This window comes from Amphiprion ocellaris, chromosome 13, assembly GCF_022539595.1.
Source record: "Amphiprion ocellaris isolate individual 3 ecotype Okinawa chromosome 13, ASM2253959v1, whole genome shotgun sequence".
Lineage (NCBI taxonomy): Eukaryota > Metazoa > Chordata > Actinopteri > Pomacentridae > Amphiprion > Amphiprion ocellaris.
The window spans coordinates 14,462,309-14,482,761 of NC_072778.1; the positions used below are offsets into that span (position 1 = coordinate 14,462,309).

The following is a 20,453-nucleotide window of genomic DNA, read 5'->3' on the forward strand; positions in this document are numbered from 1 at the left end:
GCATGAATGAGACCCTTGTTAACAAACCTCCTTCAGACAAAGAGACTTTGTTTGTGTGAATGCGTTTGCAGAATGGAACAAAATCTTCAATAACACCACCACTACTAATATGCTGAGGAGAAATACATGTTTTGAATTATAAAAGGTCCATAAACTTAGTTGGACAAAATAATAGAACCGGAATAAACTGTTTGTCCACTTGGTGGTAGCATAGAGCTAAAAAACTGATTGACCTTCAGGTCCATCTTTGTTCAAATCTTTTTATTACCGCTATGTCAGGATATTATGAATTACTATTGACATACATTGGATATTTAAATTGATTAGACTTAAAGGATGGATGCACTATGGACCTTCAGATCTGTACATGTGGGAATAAGACAGGCGGCATCATGGTATGTCTCGCAGAAAAAACAATTAGATTTGTTTGAGCAGTTATCACTCAAGGACAATTTTAAAGCACAAGACCCAGACAAGATTATTACTTTGACTCATGTAGCCTGACATGCAGAAAACCTGCAATCACACAATCATGTTGTCTCAGATTAAATATATTTAACTTATTTCAGTTAGAATCAGCATCTGTAGGAATAATTGAAACTTATGCAGATGTTTTACGCTTCTATGACCAATCATGCCCCTTTTCTGCTTTGGGCTATTATCAATATTCATTAGAGCATTTTAGCATTTCACAGAAGCATCCATCGTCATGTAGGAGGAAGTTTAAAAAGGAAGCTTATATTAAAGAGGAAGCTTATATAACAGTCCTCAATACAAAGTTTGGTATATGTTGAGTCAATACATGACAAACCAAAACCAGGTGAGCTCATACTGAACACTAAGAGCTGAAACAGTTATGGGAGAACATTGGTTTTAACTTTTGCAAAGGTTTCATGAAGAAGTCACAGGTTTGGCACTATCGTGTTTGTGTTTATTGCAGGTGATTAATGAGTAACTCGGAGGAACTAAAGGAAGAGGGTGTGGAGGTCCTTATACAGTAATAAAGTGACGCTAGCCAGCAGTCTTATGCTTCACTGTCAGATCTGAACATTTCAAGGAACAAATCATGGTAAGTTTTAGTTCTATGCTGTGTTTGGTCTCATAAATATAGTGCGATCTTTTTGATGTTGTTTTATCAAGGTGAATGTAAAATCTTGTTGTTGCCCTTCAGCAGATGACCACTTGACTGACCTGTTTGCTGACATGAAGTCCATCAGAAGCCCGTCTATGCTGACCATCTGTTTGTGTGCACTGATTTCACTGTGTCCTCTGGGTTCAAGTAAATGATTCCAACTTCACTTAAAAAAGTAGCTACAAAACATCCTATACTTGTAAATATGGAAACTGTTAATAGTACCCGAACATTGCTTTCTTTTGTGGGACAGCTGAGGTGTGAACAAATCATTGTGTTGATGGTTTACTTTATGTCTGTTAGACTCTCTTTTTTAAGTGCAATCTCATATTTCTTTCATCTTTATGGTTAATAAACTGTATCTTGAATCTTCTCTGTTCTTCTTTCAGCAGCATCTGTCAGTACCAGTCTGTGGGGTAAGAAGTTAAAGTTTTTGACCCATCAGAATTTGTGGCAGCTCCGACCAGGCGTTGTGGTGCCAGCCCTGAGGGAGCTGACTGTATGCATGCTTTTATGCCGCAACCGTGAAACAGCCTGGACAGGTTTTGCCTACAAAGCTCCAGGAAATAGTGACATAGAGCTGGGACTTGCGGGTACAAATACACATCTGACAGTGTGGCTGTTTAGAAAAGAATGGCGCTTTCAAAAGAAGCTGAAAGCAAATGTATGGTACTCTGTCTGTCTCACGTGGTCGAGCCGAACCCAGCTGCTGAAGGTCTACGTGAATGAAACCTTTCTGGATGAGGCACATCTAAATCCCGACCCACCCGGGCACCTGGCCCCAAGCGGCACTCTAAGTCTCGGGGCGTCTCATTTTCTGCAAGTAAATGGTGAAGTGAAGCCAGAGAGCGCCACTAACCTGGTTGGTGAGATCGGTCTGTTCAGGATGTGGGCCAGAGAGTGGAACGCTGAGGAGCTGAGGAGTCTGGGCTGTGCAGACGGAGATGTGCTGAGCTGGGATCTGAAGCATTTCAAACAGGGCCGTCCTTCCCAGTCTGACAACAATCTGCACTGTGGTAAATACAGCATGGATTCTTTTTATTGCATTTCATGGACATCCAATTTGAGGTCTTGAGATTAAAAAAAAAAAACCAAAAAACAAAAAACGACACAATTACTTCCAGAGGTTCCTCACCTATGCACATAACAAGATAGTTTGCTGTAGGTGAGAGTTGAATGAGTGGGCACATAATAGACCTTCCAGTGTTCAGTGACAACAGTTTAAGGTCAAAGGAAAGATAAACAGCACATTCCTGAGTTTAGTAGCTGGACTGGTCTAACATTTTTCTTGGAAATATTACAGTAAAAATTTCATAGCAATTATTTTCCTTCTGTGTTGTTCTTGCTTTTCAGCATGGTCACACTACAAAATCAAAATGTGGACAGTGGTAACCGGCTCAAATGTGTCTGGACAATGCTCAGTCCCACTGGAGGAAATCATGAGAAACTGGGTATGAAGAATTTACCTGAATACAAACAGTTTAAATCTGCCTGTCAAATTTTCATTGATAATTTTTCTCATCATTGTTTAGTTGGAGAGCATTTTACCTCAAAGCATTTCTGTCCAGAGCATCAATGTGTCCTCTCCAAGGTAAAACAGCTGTTTTTGTGTTTTTTCTTCAGAAAACATTCCTCTTAGCTGCAGTAGTGGTAATCAAATCTTTACTTGAGTAAAACTAACAACACTGCAACTTAAAAATTCTTATGTGTTAAGCATGTGTTAAATAGGACAAAATTTAAAAATTGGTCCCTGTGAGTATTGTCATTAATATTACTGATGCTTTAATGTCTAAATAAGATTCTCCTGTTGCAATTTGTCAAAATTTAAACTCTCTGACATAATGCAGAATAATTTCATACATATCACTCATTTGTAGAACTAGTGACTCACACTGTCATAAAATATGCTCGAGTGAAAACTACAATGTTTCCTTCTGAGGTGTGGTCAGGAAGGGAAACAAAACAACATGGACGTATCTCAAATTAATGTTTAAGTGTAGTACTTGAGTAAATATACACTGTAGTAGTCACTTTCCATCAGTGCCAGGTGGTTAGTATATGATAGAAGTAATTGGTGCACTATAATTCTAATCACTAACCACAACAGCAATCCTGTCTGTAATTTCTGTTATCTGTGTTCCCTACAGCCAGGCCTGCCATGTAGTTGATAATTCTGCTGCTCAACATACGCAACAACCTCAGGTACGCAACTGTTTGGAGTCTTCGGTTTGATTTTCCATGGAAAGAAGCAATAGTATCCTCAGAGATGTGCTGATTAGAGAATCAGTGACAGGCTTTTAGAGACTGTCACGGTGCTATTTTCCAAGGAAATTAATGCCATATAAGAGCCCTGAAAAAAGCACTGAAAGTAGGTGTGAATTATATTAAGTGCAATCAGCTGTAAGTAAGCAAGCAAGTAAAATCATACAACCTTTTGATGAAGACGTGAACAAATCTGTGTTTTCAGGAACTAGGAGCGTTATCAGACTCTACCTGTGAGCAGTGGTAAGATGATTTCAGAGCCTACTGAATAAAGAGATTAATAATTGCACTATACACTGTAAAACAAATCTGAAAAAGATAATTAGGCAGAGATTGTAAAATTAATGTCAACAATCCTACTTTAATTAACATGCAGAAACAATAAATCTGCGGAAATTTTGCAGAGAAACGCTGTTATATAACAGTATTTTTAAAAAAAATACCTTCAAAAAACCAACAGACCTAAAAGTTCTATGTTACAGATTTCAATGTTGCATATTTGCCTAAATTATTACATTAAAGTATTAAAATTGTTTAACAGTCTTATTTTGGAAGACAAACAAAGTTAAAACCAAAAATGGTCTTTCCCTGCCCTACGATCCAGTTTCTGGGCTGCAACATAAAGTGGAGACTGACACTAGCGTTCACCCAAATATGAGTTTTATTGAATATCTAGGAGACAAAGTGCAAAGATATCAGCAGCCATGAGAGCTCTATAGTGAGCTCCAGGAGCAAGAGCATGGTGACAGTACAATACTACTCAGTGCCTTTTATCCAGACCTTCTAATGTGTTGACAATCAATCAATAAATGAAGGGCATCCAGACTCGGTGCAGCGCATCTTTGTCCTTTTAAATAAATGAAAATCTGCACATTATGTTAGATCTAATCAAAAAAGTCCCCCTAATTTGTATCCAGGACAACAGAGCTTGAATGTAAAAGCATACATAAAAATAACATGAATAAGATTTAGCTTAAAACTGTGAGGAAAAAAAATTACGCTCAATCGTCAACAATTTTTGTTGATATAATTAAAATAATAATAATAATGATAGCTGGGCATCAAACTTTAGATAAAGAGCTACATATTTAGGATAATTACAGATAATTTTTGTCATTCTTTTGTTAATGTTAATGTTATTTTAGAAAGCAGAACACTATGTATGCATAATGTGGTAAGTTTTTGATTAAAACAGAGAAAAAAATTAAGTGACTGCATAATATTTGAAATAACTGTGACTGGATTGTTAATTAAGACAATGCTAGCAATTCTACAGACTTTTCCATACAATAAAAAAACCCAAAAGAAAACTACCTTAAAATTCTGGAGTGATTTACGTAAATATAGGATTATTTTTTTCAGTGTATGGGGGCTGCATGCTACAAGCCAGTTATCAAACAAACCAGTTCACATTAAAACATATTCTTGTGGTTTACCTGCAGTTTCAGCTGTGAAGTCTATATAAAAGTGGATCCTGCTGCGAATGTGGAAGTGATTCAGGAAAACATGATGGATTTACTGACTTCGCCCTTCTTTTGGAACTTCCTCAACCTGACAATTGACTCTGATACCATCAGCATACTTCCTGTGGGTGAGTTGTATTTTATTGCAGTAGTTAATCAGTCAAAGAATAACCAAACACAATTATAACTGCTGTTATTATCTATTAAAAAAAAACAAAAAACACTACCAGTCTAAAGTTTGGACACACCTTCTCATTCAGTGCTTTTATTTATTTTTTACTACTTTCTACATTGTAGATACATACTGAAGACATCAAAACTGTGAAGCAAGATATATGGAATTATGTAGCAATAAAAACAACTGTGAAATAACTCTAAATATGTTTCATATTTTAGATTCCTCAAAGTTGCCACCCCTTGCTTTGATGACAGCTTTGCAAACCCTTAGCATTCTCTCAATGAGCTTCATGAGGTAGTCACCTGAAATGGTTTTCACTTCACAGGTGTGCCTTGACAAGGTTCATTTATGGAACTTCTTGCCTTTAAGTCATTTAAGTCACCAGCCTCAGAAATGGCAAGTTAACAGCACCTCAGATTAGAGCCCAGATAAATGCCACACAGAGTTGGCTATTATGAAGAATTTTAAATATAAAACATGTTTTGACTTATTTCATACTTTTTCTGTTTACTACATAACTCCATATGTGTTCATTCATAATTTTGATGCCTTCAGTGAGAATCTACAATGTAATTAGTGATGAAAATAACTAAAAAACATTAAATGAGGAGGCATGTCCAAATTTTTGACAAGTACGACTTTTTTTAAAATCTGAATTTCAATGCATAATTGTATTTGTTCAGCTATTGTGTTTTAATGGCTTGAAGCTGTGATTGAATTTAACTGGAAATGTTTACTTCACACATGAACATCGACAATGCGATTGCATTATCTTGCACTTTCACTTAGACTGTTAAGTGGTTGCAGTAAAAGGATGTGGCATAAATACATTAATGAAAACAGTGGGAAAAAAATCTATCTCACACCTGCAGAAGCACATTAGGACCAGAGAGCATGTTCTAAAAATACCCAACAGAAGATGAGTAACTATTCATTACACGAGAACTGAGAGTCCCATAATTTGATTTTAATCAGACATGATGCTATTTTTACTTCAGCCTTTTCTTTGGATTTTTCTTCCTTAAGAGCAGATAATTAATGCTTTCTTTTTGCTGTTCTTTAAGCAAAATTCTTTGCAGGGACAGAGCTTCCTCCAACTGTAGAAACTGCTTTATCTATACCAGGTGTGTATTCCAGTGAAAATAACACATGAATAGTAAACTAAATTTGTTTTCTAATCAGGTGCAGCAAAGCTCTATCTGGAAGCTTTGTTGGGAAATGATTTGCATTTTATTTACAGGTCTAACTCAAAGTTTGCAAACGCGATTGGCTAACATCTCAACGACCGGAGAGCCTTTCGAAATCAATGACACTGCAGGTCAGTTCATTTGCATTCTCTTTACTCTTGTTGCGTCTTTGGTTCAGTTCAGATTTGCAATGTTCCACAGATGGAATTTCTTTCAGCGGCAAGGCAACATGAAAACCTTCCAGATAAACAATAAAACATTACATTAAAAGTCCTGTAAAAATACCATCTGATAAAGCATAGGAAAAACAGCAACAATTAGGGAGAACACAACTTTACACATTTTCACACATTTGAATTTCTGTTCGGAGTATAAGTGAATAGGATCAGATGATAATGGATCTATAAAAGAACACCGTTAGTTTCCTATCGATATTAAAAACAAGCTCTTAGCTGCCCTTTCTTGTACATTTGAGTTCCACTTCCATCAACATCTTTCATTTTTGAAACGATCATGATGGTGAATCACTGACCATATGTGAGAACTTACCTCAAGTTCTGCCAATTTAATAACGTGTCCGTCCTTGTATCGACTTCTTCTGTTGGTGTAGAGAGTACAGCGTAATCCCGGTGTCTCCTGTGGAGGACAAACACTGCTTAGATCTTTTTAAAATTATTATTCCTCTAAATGTTAGACTTCTTTGATACAGATTTTTTCTTTGAGCAAATGTTGTAATCTAAAGGAGCCCTGCTGTGTTATCTGCCTTCTCACCCCTGCAGTCTCACCAGATACGTTTGTTAGCGTACATTTGACCTTAAATGTGACTGGCAGCCTTAAAGACCCACAGGATGTTGTTGAGGGATGGGTAAGAGACTCACACAACTTCACTTGAAAGCTGTCTGTACAAAAATACTTCAGTTTATACTAAATTGTTCTTTTCTGGCAAAAGGTGAACAAACAGCTCGAAGTAGCTGACAGAAGAGATGTACTGAATTTCTTCGTGAAAAAGATTGTTGGCTGGTGAGTGGTGCTAAAAGAAGTTATTTCTGTTAAAATGATATTTTGTTTTTGGTATCTATCATATAACAGCTCTGGATGGTTTATCTTCAATATTTTATAGGAACCTGCACCATTATACTGGTTTGATGGTGAGTCTGCATTTCATTTCATGACTATTCAGATCAACAGGTGGAAATCTATATACTGTTTTTTAATTTTTTTTTACCAGTTTTGTTTAAATGAGTTGTAAACTAGAAAAATATTGAATACACTGCAACAGCTGATATGTTCAATCCAATTATACACAAACTCTAACGTCTCTGATTTCCTTCTTTTTTTAGACTTCCCGTGGCAAAGAAAAACAGTAAGTGACTATAAATATAGAAAGATAAAAATTATGCAGCAATCTGTCAACTGCAACTGAATTTGATTTGTATTTAATTACGTAGTGACTTCACTGTTGTTATTCGAACTAGTGTTGCTGTAACTGCTAATTGCATATTTCATCAACAGGTACAGATGCCGCTTCCATCTTCAGGCATTCGAAAATAAGAATGTAGATGACATTAAACAGTTCATTAATGATTCCTTGACGCCAGCATACAAAAATGGCTCCATTACTATTCAAACAACGAAAATGGAAATCACACACATACGTAAGCTATATTTGTCAACACAAATAAAAGAGAAGAATATACTGTGGAAGAAGACTGGCAATGTAGAGCATATCTTTGTTTTTTTTTTTTTTTTTTCAGAGCCACAAAACTGCTTACAAGAAACTCTGTCAACAATCTATGGAGAATACATGTGGCCTGATGCATTTCCACAGCAAACCCTGGACATGCGATGTGCCAAACCATCCGAGGCAAAAGCCTACAGACTTTGGTAAGACAATACCAGCTCACTTTATCTCAGTAGATTTAGTATTTCACCATAAACAGTAAAACTTTAACTGCCAGATTTTAAGATTATGACTGAAACACATGTCAAAAAGGACACTTCTTAATAACCGAGCTTATCATGCTGTACAAAGACATTTTAAATAGATTTTTTTGTCTGGTGTATTCCATGATATCTTTCGTGCCATATATAACTGTGACAACGTATATTCAGGTGTTTATTCACCTCAGCCTGAGTGTGAAATACTTATCTATAGAATAAAATATAAGAAGAGAAAAAGCCATTCTTAGTACATTGTTATTTTAACTTAAACAGATCCTAGTCATCTTTGTGAGAACAGTCTGTTTCCATAGAGACAGCTCAGCAAGACAAGAAAAATCCCTCAGTTACAATATCCTGTTCCAACTAATCCTCCCACGCCACTCACAAGCGCTGACCCCACACATGTAACTCCAGTGGATCGGTGCCAGCAAGCAGCTCCTGCAAAAATCAATTTCCTATAAGGGACTTATTTGAGCAATGATGAGCTTCATCGTTTTGTGCACCCACTCTGCCAGAACTGATATAAATATCACTCATGCAGCAGAGTAAATATGGATAGTAAAATTTATGGTCTCTTAGTGGCACACTGGATAGACGCTTATTAATATAATCACCAGCAGCGATTAGGTTGTTTGTTTTTATCTCCCTTTGTCAGCTGATCTTATTAGCTGAAAACCAAAGAGATACAGTCTACTGATATTAATATTGTCTTCTGCTTTGATTATAATTGATTCTCTTCTGTATTCAGTAAGTTAGACATTGAAACTGATGATACCAGCTGGGCTCGTGCTGATATGAGTAACTGCATCAAACTGATGTCAATACCAGACCTTGACAACATCACTGTGACTACTGGTAAGAGGATCACTCCTACATGTATTGTGGTTATTTCCAATTCCCTCAAAGCAAAGTGTGCCAAAAGTTAAAGCAAGCACAAATGATTTCCAGATAACGCGGCTGAGGTGGTGGGCATGATTCAGGACCTTGTAGATGTCCAGCTAGAGAGCAATGACGAGCTCTCACCCTCCGAGCTGGACTCAGTCGTGGAGAAGCTCATTGAAGTGGTTCATATGTGCACCATCAACCCTGCTGTTGGAGCCAACATTGTCAGTATTGTTGCCCGTATCCTGCATTCCAAAACTAACGTTGCTGCAGTGGCAAACATGTAAGGAGAAAAGGGAAGGGCTACCTGACTTTCACACAGAAATGTATATTCCTCCTAAATCCTGCCTTTTCTAATTTCATTTCCTTCTGTTTGTCTTTCGTGCTTGGCAAAAGTGTACTTAGTCTGACAGAAAGGATAGGGGACACCATGGATTTCCAAGGTGAATCTGCAAGTTTCACAGCGCCCTCACTGGCCCTTTCCTTGGTCAACGTAGATCCGGATAATTTCAGAGGCCTCACCTTCAGTGTGTCCTCTGCTTCAGACACAACTAACCCAGAGGTGAGATGTTGCAAATGCTACAATATGCAATAAAAGCAGCACCAAAGTTAATTTATGGGGTGTTTTTGTGAACTGCAGAAATGAAATATTATCCGCTAAACAATATTCATGTTTATTACACTCAAAAAATGCTTCCACCTGACTACTTTGAAGTAATCTAATTTGCATCAACGCCCCATAGCAACTAGAAATACAGGAAACACTGTTAATAAACAAACATTAATGCCTGAAGCAGTTGTGACAAATTAAGCTTTAACAAGAACTACTAGTCTGAAGTGTTATTTTTAGACAGCTGATGAGGAAAAAAAAAAACCTCTGTAACTAATCTGTAGCAGCACAATTCACTGTTAATGTTCTCTCTCAGATTTTTGTTGACCAGGGCTTTGTGAGCGGACCACTCCCCGAGACAAATGGCACTATCTCTTTGCCCTCTGCACTCCATGACTTTTTCCACCCTGGAGCAGGAAATGCAACTCGTATTCAGTTTCAGTTTTACGGCAACAATGAACTTTTTCAGGTACTTTCTTTTGCATCTTCTTCTGTTGTTATGTATGATATTGTCTCTTTTGGGTTTGTTTGTTTTTTGCCTTCTTTTTTAAAAGAAATTAAAATTTTACATTTATTATGTAGGCCACACAGTGTTTATTGTTGTGACATTTAAAGAAAAAGTTCAACATTTGGGGTAAGATTCTTATTTAAATGAAATTTTAAAAATTACATTAGTTTCATATCTGAAGGACAAATATAAGGAGACAGCTAGCTTAGCATAGCATAAAGACTGGAAACAGGTGCAAACAGCTAGCCTGACTCTGTCCAAAGGTAAGAAAATCCACCTTATGGCACCTCTAAAGCTAATAATTATATTTGATGTGTTTATTTCATGTTTAAAAAATCATAAAAAGTAAGTGAAAGAACAATCTGTGGTTTTACAGGGCTGTTATGTAGAGTGACTTAATAAGGATGCCAGGCACTCATTTTTACACAACTAATTTTTACAGATTGAACAAACAAGAAAAAATTCTATTACCTTTGGACAGAGTCAGCGTAAATGTTTTTCTGTTTGCAGTTTACATGCTACAGTACGCTTACTGGAGTCTATAGGCTGGAGTTTAATATTTATCTTAAGACACAAGCATAAGTTACTTAATACGACTCTACACAAAGGGGCGTAAACATATTTCCAAAAACAACCCCAAAACAAATGGTATTTCTTTTAATATAACATTTAAACAATACCATTTTCCACCATTTAATGAATACATATTGAGTCACTTACAGCAAGTATGACACATCTGTCAACTATTCTCTCTATTTACTATTTTTCCTAGTCCCACATGCTAACGTGACAACCTTTATTTTTCATTATTATTTTTTAACAGGACCCTGATACATGCAATTCAACACAAAACCGCTCGATATTAAACTCCTGTATAATATCTGCCAGCATCAATAACAGCTATGCCTTCAACCTGAAGGAACGAGTTGTGGTAACTCTCAGACATCATCAGCCCAAACAGGTGAGAAATAAATGTTTTTCAGTTTGCCTGTTACAAGGATGCATTCATATGTGACTCTAACACTTCCATCACTTCCCCATATTTACAGAGAGAGGACAAAGTGCAATGTATGTTTTGGGACTTTAAGAAGAATGGTGAGTTGGTCATTATTTATTCTATTTTATAAGTGTACAGTTGGATTTACTGTACAGAGCCTCTTTGTACTTTTTAGGAAGCAGTGAGACCAATAAAGGCTCCTGACACACAGGAAGCTGTGTGTCTGTTGATAAGAGGCTTTAATAAAAAGCTGCGTGTCGCTTTGTGTGTTTGTGCGTCAGGTGGCCAGGGTGGTTGGAACAACAACGGCTGTGAAACCCAGAGTATTTCTTCTTATCAGACCAGCTGTCTCTGTGATCACCTCACACATTTCGCTGTCCTCCTGGTGAGTCATCGGTCTGCTTTTTATAAATCCAACTGGGGAACAACCTCCCACATGCACCAACATACTGTGTGCAATCTGGTCGGCCGATGACTTCTTGCATGCTTTTCTGACGATGATGCAAGGTGCTGATGTTAAATCTACCAAGTGTGAATATTTTATGTCATTATAATATTATAATTTTTTGAAAGTATAATAGGATAAGCTTTAACTTGTTGTGCTGCTGCTTGTCAGTGTCTAATTTGATACCGCTACATAGTGGCACCAAAGTTGGAAATGTTAGAATAATGGCTTTTAATCATCAACTAGGTGGATGACTCATATGGATGGCTCCAACCTGCCTCACCCATAACTATGCATAAATTCAAGGCTTAAAATAGCTTAAATTATCAAGTTATATTTTAAAAAATCACCCTCTGCACAGTTATCATGGATAGGAAAGTACTTATAGAGATCAAATCTGTTTACTGTACCAGGATGTAAAAATGTTTATCTCTACTAAAAAATTGGGCATTTTTACATGTAGGTCTATGTAATGACTCACTTTTGATCCAGCCTCAAGTGGTCATTTAAGGAACTGCAGTTTTCAGCACCAGAGGTTTAAATCTAAATTTTGTGCTTGTATATTGTGTTTCAGGATGTTTCCAGAACCCCCATAAGTCCAGCTGATAGTTACATTCTGACAGTGATCTCGTATCTTGGTTGTGGTATATCCTCCATCTTCCTAGGCATCACTCTACTCACTTATCTTGTTTTTGAGTAAGTCACTCCTACTGAAACCAAAAATACAACAACTTCTCACACTGTCATATGGTTTATACTGGAATGACCGTTTTACTGCGATAACCAGCTATGACCATGAAGAGGCTGGAGGTTCATACTGTACTGACGACGTCGCTTCATAGCAGCTTGTTATATTTATTCATTGATGGAATCATATGATTTTTTTTCCTTGACTGTCTGTTATGACTAGAAAATTTTCAATATATGTATGTTTTACAATAAAACTAAGTTCAATGTTAAGTAATTAATTCTTGATCATTAAAAATAGTCACCAAACAATCCCAACCAGAGTGTTCAACTAGAGCTGAATTCTTAAAATCTTAATGATACAGTTGAATGCTCTAAAACAGAGATAATAAGAATACTTTGAGCAGAAATTGTTTGGTCATCACAGTGCTAAATGTTTTAATTGCATTTAAGCGTTTTGTAATAAAACAATAGGATAAAATTTTTAACATTTAAACTTTGCCTTTGTGTCCCTGAGTTTAACTTTATGGTTGTCTGCCACTCGTGTACACTGCAGGAAGCTGCGTAGGGACTACCCATCTAAGATACTCATCAACCTGTCAGCTGCTCTGCTGGGGTTGAACTTGATTTTCCTACTCAATGCTTGGCTCTCATCCTTCTCCAATTATGGTCTGTGCATTGCCACGGCTGCAACACTCCACTATTTCCTGCTGGCCTCCTTCACCTGGATGGGCCTGGAGGCTGTGCACATGTACATCGCTTTGGTCAAGGTCTTCAACACCTATATTCCCTCATACATCCTCAAGTTCTGTGCTGTAGGATGGGGTAAGAGAACTTTTTGTACTTCTTACTGTAGATGCAAAGTTCCACCGTGGGGTTGGGTTCAGAGATGGATTTTGATTGGCTCAGGTTTGGAAGTTGGAGATGGAGTTACTCTTTATTTTAAGGATCTTGATCTATGTTCAGGATGGAGGGGAAAGGAGGCAGTGGGAGCAAGACTTACTTGCCCACACATACACAGTTATTTTTTAAAATGCAACTTTTTCTACACTTTTAGGCCTTTTTGTCCAAATGCACTCATAGTTTTAGGTCACTGGAATTGGACCTTTTAGAAAACACCTTTCAAGGTACACATTTTTGGATTTTTTTGGTTTGTGAGATCACTCTGTGCAATAGCGGACACGGCCAAAATGGTGCTGGTGCTGACTTGGCTGGAGGACTTTTTAAATGGTAGCACATAAATGTACAGTTACTCACCTACAGGACTAAAGGATGGAGGTGTCAACATCAGTCCATACTATAAGAGATTTTATGGAGGGGCTTTAAAGTTACAATTTCCTGTGTGTGGATTAGGCTTAATTATGCTACTAAAATGAATATCAGCAACCAAAAGGTGCACAAACGTACAAATTTGCATGTTGCATGTTCTCACAGGTGTTCCTTTGGTGATAGTTGGCCTGGTGCTGGTCATAAATAAAGATGCTTACGGCAGCGCTGCGTCTGAAGAATCGACAGTGGGTCTTCAGACCACTGACTCATTGTAAGTACTGTGGCACAGAGCTAAAATTAAAAATGTTAATCAACCATCTAATGGTTAGTTTGTGGAGATGTGGGCAAAGTATAATGGAGCTGGCGTGTGTTGTTTGCTGTGTGTATTGATTACTGGGAAATATATCTCTATGACCAATCCTCTCCCTCTACAGCTGCTGGGTGCAGGATGACGTCTTCTACTACGCGACAGTGGTGACATTTGTTCTTTTGATCGTGTTGTGCAACCTGTTCATGTTCGTGGTGGTTCTGATCCAGATCAGACGCATGAGAGCCAATAAGCCGTCAGCCAACAGCCGTAACGCTCTGCAGGACCTGAGGGCAGTTGCTGGTCTCACTGTGCTGTTGGGCCTGACGTGGTCAATGGGCTTTTTTTCATTTGGCCCGGGCAAAGTGGTCCTGATGTACCTGTTCACAATCTTCAACACTTTTCATGGTAAATATGAGCTCATCATAACATTTGTCATTTTCCTCCATTGCATTTTAACTGTTTATTTCCTTGATTTAAAAGTGATTCCAAAGTTAATGTCTCTCTCATTTCTTGAGAATCTGCACAAACGGTTCAAAAACTGTACTTTTGAGACAGTTTTTGAAATGAAAGTGATATCAAGCAAACTAAAAAACAATGTCTCTATCACCAATAAGTGACAGACTTACAGAGGAGCGTGTCTGCTATCTTTTGTTTGCTTTTGTCCCAGGGTTCTTTGTTTTTCTGTTCCACTGTTTGATGAAGGAAAATGTGAGGAAACAGTGGAGGATCCACTTGTGCTGCGGCCGTTTCAGACTCAGTGATTACTCAGGTACCTGGGAAAAAACACTGCTTGTTGACGTATGACCCATTGAAGTATAATAATAAGATGATTCATAGGAAATTGCTTTCAAGGTGGATGATCAGTTGTTTTGTGTTTTTCTTGTCTGCTGTGATCAGACTGGAGCCGCTCGATGACAGTGGGGGGTCGCAGCAAAAAGAGCAATCTCGTTAACTCAGAGTCAGTAGCCTCTGACAACACCTCCAACTCACCAGTGTCTGAGTGACTCCTCCACACCATCAGCATCGAAGAACCACCACTAGGGGGCATGAGTGAGCCTCTGGACTGTTTGTCTTCAAGGTTTATTCTTCAGTTCCAAACACTGAGAGCTGTGAGGTTGAAAGATGAACAGGAAAGGATCAAGTAAACAACAGTTTCAGGGACATGACAATGCTGCAGCTTGCATTAAAACAAGCTTAGAAAGTTCACTTTAAAGTAAAGAACTGTGTTCTGAAAAGTTCACAGTTTATACAAGCAGCATCTGTTAAAAGCCTACAGTTCACCTTCAGGTTTCATTGCTGCTTTCACTGCATCAATACTTAGCAAAAGGATATTTTGTGTTAGTGAAACAAAAGTGAAGTAATGAGTAAACATAGTGTTGGGCTCATATCAGATCACAGTTTTAAGCAGTTTCTATTTAAATATCATTGGAATGTCATGGAAAAAAATATTTCTGTAATTTAAAACTGCTTTCAAGTTCAGTAGATGAGAAATTATGCTTGTGAACATTTTCTGAAACTTGAGAATCTTTCTGTTCAGCAGCTCTTATTTTCCAGTCTGCTTTTTTCCTTAGACTTTAAAATATCACTGCTTAAGCTGTTTTTAAATTTAAATTAATAATAAAACCATTTCATAATAAAATGCAACTTTTTCTGAAGAATTTTGTTTGATTGGGTATTATATAGTGTATATATAGTTTGTCCTTGATTGCCTTGAGATTACAAGTAAAATTTAAGGCAAGAGTTAAAATCCTGGCATTGTTCTCTTGTGTGTGCGACCACTTTAACCAACCAAGATAAATAAAACTTTGTGCATATATAACATCTGGACCGACTAGGATCTCTCTGGAAACTCAAACTACATAATTGTTGAAATTCAGGGAATATTTTCTCCCAGTGGCATCAACTGAAACATCATCACTTGCTAACAAACTGCAGTTTTTAGTTTCTGCATTTACATTAAGCCACACTCATTGTCTCCTTCAATTCTGATTCATTATTTTAGAAATTTCAAAGCAAAAATCCCCACTGAAAATGACATTCTTATGAATTATTTTGTTTTAAGTCAGTCAAAAAGTCAGCCAAAGACACTGCACTCCTGTACAATGCAAATGTGATGTGTTATTTTTACAGTGCAGTAGGTAATAAACAAGCAAAGATGTACTTGTAGAATCAAACACTGACCTGATGAAGTTCATAAACGTGCCCGGTATACATATTAATTTTTCAATAAATGGTTTCTTTTTCTGTGCTGTGTGATATGTTAACAGGTAACACTGTCATTATAACATCAGTGATGTATAAAAACAATCTAAGGCTTCACTGAAATCACTTCAGAGCTGCTGTTCAACTGTGTGTTACTTTTGGAAAGGGTGACTGAGGAATGTTTTGATAAGCTGTCAGTCAGGTTTTAGAGAAACCCGCCGGATAACATTCTGTTCATAGCTGTCTGTGTTCACACACCCTAACAAACTAACACACTGGGTAACGCTCAGAGTGAAATGTTTTGTCTGTAGAAGAAAGAAAGATGTTGGCTATTCGAAGCTAATCGATGATTCTGATGAAGCCAAGTGAATTTTTCTCCAACCGTTCGGGCAGCTTCTCATTTTCGCTTTGATCAACCAGTCAGTGCAAGGTTGCACTTCCTGGTCTCCTTTGGTCAATCAGCAGGTCAGGTAAGAGAAGCAAGTTACCTAAAATGTAGGAGAGAGTGCTTTGATTCTTCTATTACCATATTTTTCTGTCCTCACAGCAGGAAAGATTTGAATATTTACATTTCACTCCTTTCTGTAGTTTTAACTACCAGCCACTGGACCGATTTGTATTTTCCAAAACTGGACACATTAATATGCATTTCACACCCCTGAATTTAATTCAAAATATATTTCTTGTGAAATGTTTTTCTTTTCTTCTTCTTCTTTTTTTTTTTTAAACCCAAAATCCTCTTCTGGCAAATTTGAAACTGAATTCTTACAGGCATTTCTCAGACTTAGTGTCATTTTTTGCTGGAGAATTATGCACCCTCCTCTGGTTTTCAAGCAATGTGAATAAAAAATGGTAATACAAGCTGAAAAATTATGAATTATTATTAGAAAATTAACCTAAATTAAAGCTGCGCTTCGCTTTATTCTTGCAATAATTGTACATTTAATTGAACCTAGGATCAGCCGGCTTCAAAAAAATACGTCTATGATGTGAGTCAGAGATAAGAAGCAACGAACATTTTCATTCTACTGACTTTGATTTCTTTTCAAAGATGGGTTTAAAAAAATACATTTTGATCACTTTCATGTTGGCATTTTGGCATTAAAAAAGTAGGTTTGACCAGGTCAGAAATAAATACATCCTTCAGTGCAAAGTATGTAAAGTACCGGACTGTAAAAGTAAAAAAACAAACAACCAAAGAAACAACAAAAAAAGCAACCTTAAAAATAACACTCACAAAACTCTGGTTTTAGGGAAGGAGTAAATCTAAATGTTTTTACCACTATAAAAAGACAAACTGACTTTTAATTTTATTTCTTTTTTCTAAATCTTTAAATTCAGACTTTTACATTGTGGTTAGAATGGTCCTTTGTGTTATTTTATATACAGTAAAACTGATAAATCTTAGATGTAGAATAATACAACTCCGTAATTAATGAATAACTGCTTCCATTAAGATCCTGCTAATGAGCATTTTTGAACGATCCTGCACTATATGTTCCAGTCACAGCTGACCCATGGAGGAAAGACCAGACAGTCCAAGAGCTGTTAAGGTGGAGGAGCTTTCGCAGTGTGTCATCCTGACTTACTTCAAGGGGGACATCAACAGCATGGTGGATGCTCACTTCAGCCGAGCTCTCAACAAAACCTGCAAGTCCAAGGCACCTGCAGCAAAAGTAAAGAAAATACGCAAAACTATTAAGCTGGGTAAGCTCATCAAATCAGCGCTGTAAGAGCTCAACAAAACACAATAATCGATCTCGTTCATCCCCACTGCATGGCTTCTTCTTTGTTTTCCCACAGAGCCCACCATCGGCTCCTGTCAGGGCAGTGCAGCTGAGTCCTACAGAGAGTCGCAGGCCCCCCCAGCACCTGGACACCTCCTCAGCTTCAGCTCCGCAGACAACACCCCCGGCTCCTGGCACTCCTTCACTGCCAGGACAGGGGAGGGTCCGGGGCTGCCCTCCATCACATACTCCTTGTCTCCAGAGGGGCTCAGTCTTACCGGACAGCAATATGCCACGTCCCTGCTCAACCTGCTGCACAGTGACCGGGGGGAGATGGGGCCCAGCATGGCCTCCAGCTCCAAGCCGGAACTGCTGCCCAGCTGGACGATGCCTCCAGGGTTCAGAGAGTCTGTGGACCCGGCTGTGGGCTTTGAACCTGGTAATCTGCAGCTGCAATACAACATCTTTAGGAAAACTTCAAACCTGTAAAATGGTACTAACTGCATGTCAAATGGAGAAACTGTTTAAAATCCGGCTCACAAAATCATTAGTGTTTAGAAAGAAATATATCAAGAAGCTCCTATTCAGTCAATTTAAAAATAAATATGAAATAATACTCAGTTCATTAGATACTCGGTTCATTAGATGCTGTGCTGATGAAAACAAACCTGTGTCAGTTGATGCAAATGTCAATATCTGTGTACATATGTTTATATGTTTATTGATATTCACAGACAGTTGTTATAATCAAAATGCATTCCTAGAAATAGCAGTGTGTTTCAAATATCAAGTAAAAGTGTGTCTTCAGATTCAATTTTAATCATTAATTGAGTAAATGGTCAGTATGCAGATGCAGGAGATCATCATTTTTGCCATTATGTTGCCGTTTATGCTGATTATGTGTTAGTTCCTGACTTCCTCCCTTGTTTCTTAACTACTCTGGAACTTGGTACATCTCATTCTGAGATATTCCACTGCGTGAAAAAGGACACAAATTTATTAGAGCTTAATTTTAATCAGAAAACTTGGTTATGTGCTTTCATTAGAGCTACTTTGTGTTTGTCTCCTCTTTGTCAGGACGGCATCTGGACAAGAAGGACTTGTACTGGTACTGAGGAGAAAAGGACGCGAGCAGCAGACATCAGCTTTAACGTCACCATGTACCTGTGGCTCTGTAAAACCTCCCGCCTTACTGTTCAGTCCAGTGGCCTTTCTTTTTTTAGCCATCAAACAGGATCCTGAGTGTCATCTGACAACGCAGTTGGAAGAAACAGCAGAGCTACTACTCCCTGCCCCGCTCTCTCTTTTCCTCAGTAAAAATGATCTCAGTACCTCAGCATGTACTAACTTGAACAACCTTTCTAAACAGAAACACTCTCTGACAAACCGGTTCCTCCACTCTGTCTTTCCTCTTGTAGATGTCAGGGCACAGTGTGTGTTATTGCTCCCTCTGCGGTGGAGTTGGATGAAGGGCATTTTCTTGTGCCTTTATCAGGCAATTATCTTAAACTTGTAAATAGGCCAGTATTAGGTGTGAACACTGTGAGCCTTTTGTGTGTATAAATACTGTTGTTATTGGTTATTACTCTGTTTACAGTTCACCAGGAGAGGTGTTAGCTGTGAGGACATTTTGTGCATACGAACAAAAACAATGAAGGATAGTGATGTTATGTTAATGACTTGTTTTCTGTCATGTACTGTAAATAAGTGAATCATATACATACTTAAATAAATATATGAGCAGATATAAAAGTCTCAAATATTACTTTATATTTAAGTAGTTTTATATTCATTATTAATATCTAAAATGCCTTTAAAATAAAAAATAAAATTAAATGAAAAAGCACACCATGCAAAATATACTATATTTCACTCATTACAATTAAAACTTTAGTAAGGACACACAGCTCCTGGGCAAAGTTCCCTCTAGTTTTTCATGAGTCTGAGCAAACACACAAACTCCCTGAGCGTCCCTTGGACCACTGTGAGCAACATCAGACGTGTGCACTGTGGTCACACCAGCATCACATCCATTCAAGTTACATGGTTCATTAAAAGAATCAAATTACAGCATTTACATTTCTGTTAAAACACTTTGTCAACAGGAGCCAGTTGAAGGCTGCAGTGATTTTAGTGACACTACAATGTATAAGAGTGAAGTTATTGAATATTTGTGTCTCTCTTTACTGTTGCAGTGGTTTTGCAAATTGCAGACGGACCCTGTTCACTCCATAGACACCAATGTTATTCCTGTAGCTTGAAAGACAGCTACTTTTGATAAAACTGGGCTTGTAGCACATTGTCTGCCTTGCAACAATGGGAAAGAGGCACCGTTTATGTTTTGACAACCTATATGTAATGAGTTATTGATGCTGGAAGTCTGAATCTGTGAATATCTTTCCAACTTTACTGAACTTGGGCCCACTACCACCTAAGGAGTGACATATTTAATTTTGAAAAAAGCATTTAGCCATACTTAAAGCTTTAAGTGCTTTATTAACACGGAACTAAAAATTTTGTATTGTTTTATTATCACAGGTTCTGTCTGAAAAGAGGCGGCATCATTTTAAACAGTGAAATCAAACTAATAAAATGTAATGACCAACCAGTGAGCAATACTGGATTCTGCAAAAACATACACAACTTTTTAAAA

At 37.6% G+C, this 20,453-nt stretch overlaps 2 protein-coding genes across 7 annotated transcripts; both read left to right on the forward strand.

The window, feature by feature from the left end:
• Positions 1 to 916: 916 nt before the first annotated feature.
• adgrg4a (adhesion G protein-coupled receptor G4a) lies at positions 917 to 16,115 on the forward strand. 5 transcript variants are annotated; one of them, XM_035946643.2, is made up of 29 exons: positions 917 to 1,069; positions 1,172 to 1,279; positions 1,522 to 2,148; positions 2,486 to 2,583; positions 2,665 to 2,723; positions 3,280 to 3,334; positions 3,600 to 3,637; positions 4,837 to 4,985; positions 6,100 to 6,159; positions 6,276 to 6,353; positions 7,002 to 7,087; positions 7,172 to 7,242; positions 7,343 to 7,370; positions 7,563 to 7,585; positions 7,735 to 7,877; positions 7,977 to 8,106; positions 8,912 to 9,018; positions 9,112 to 9,328; positions 9,442 to 9,607; positions 9,972 to 10,124; positions 10,987 to 11,124; positions 11,213 to 11,258; positions 11,442 to 11,545; positions 12,180 to 12,301; positions 12,849 to 13,117; positions 13,727 to 13,832; positions 13,996 to 14,276; positions 14,539 to 14,640; positions 14,769 to 16,115. In XM_035946643.2, the coding sequence occupies exons 2-29, from the start codon at positions 1,204 to 1,206 to the stop codon at positions 14,873 to 14,875; spliced, it is 3,639 nt and encodes a 1,212-aa protein (XP_035802536.2). In that variant the 5' UTR covers positions 917 to 1,069; positions 1,172 to 1,203; the 3' UTR covers positions 14,876 to 16,115. The 5 variants fall into 5 exon arrangements, with proteins under 5 accessions (XP_035802536.2, XP_035802538.2, XP_035802537.2 ...); XM_035946645.2 differs by having other exon boundaries at positions 1,525 to 2,148; XM_035946644.2 differs by having other exon boundaries at positions 959 to 1,069; positions 1,175 to 1,279.
• Positions 16,116 to 16,335: 220 nt separating this feature from the next.
• On the forward strand, positions 16,336 to 19,552 carry vgll1 (vestigial like family member 1). 2 transcript variants are annotated; one of them, XM_023266882.3, is made up of 4 exons: positions 16,336 to 16,543; positions 17,578 to 17,780; positions 17,877 to 18,293; positions 18,878 to 19,552. In XM_023266882.3, the coding sequence occupies exons 2-3, from the start codon at positions 17,591 to 17,593 to the stop codon at positions 18,287 to 18,289; spliced, it is 603 nt and encodes a 200-aa protein (XP_023122650.1). In that variant the 5' UTR covers positions 16,336 to 16,543; positions 17,578 to 17,590; the 3' UTR covers positions 18,290 to 18,293; positions 18,878 to 19,552. The 2 variants fall into 2 exon arrangements, with proteins under 2 accessions (XP_023122650.1, XP_023122651.1); XM_023266883.3 differs by having other exon boundaries at positions 16,337 to 16,543; positions 17,877 to 18,239.
• The last annotated feature ends 901 nt before the right edge of the window (positions 19,553 to 20,453 follow it).

Excerpts from the sequence above, each read along its gene's own strand:
- vgll1 (XM_023266882.3), top strand. The coding sequence starts at position 17,591 with ATGGAGGAAAGACCAGACAGTCCAAGAGCTGTTAAGGTGGAGGAGCTT. Across the intron at positions 17,781-17,876 it reads ACGCAAAACTATTAAGCTGG|AGCCCACCATCGGCTCCTGT; the intron begins GTAAGCTCATCA and ends GTTTTCCCACAG.
- adgrg4a (XM_035946643.2), top strand. The coding sequence starts at position 1,204 with ATGAAGTCCATCAGAAGCCCGTCTATGCTGACCATCTGTTTGTGTGCA. Across the intron at positions 7,088-7,171 it reads AGGATGTTGTTGAGGGATGG|GTGAACAAACAGCTCGAAGT; the intron begins GTAAGAGACTCA and ends TTCTGGCAAAAG. Across the intron at positions 11,125-11,212 it reads GACATCATCAGCCCAAACAG|AGAGAGGACAAAGTGCAATG; the intron begins GTGAGAAATAAA and ends CCATATTTACAG.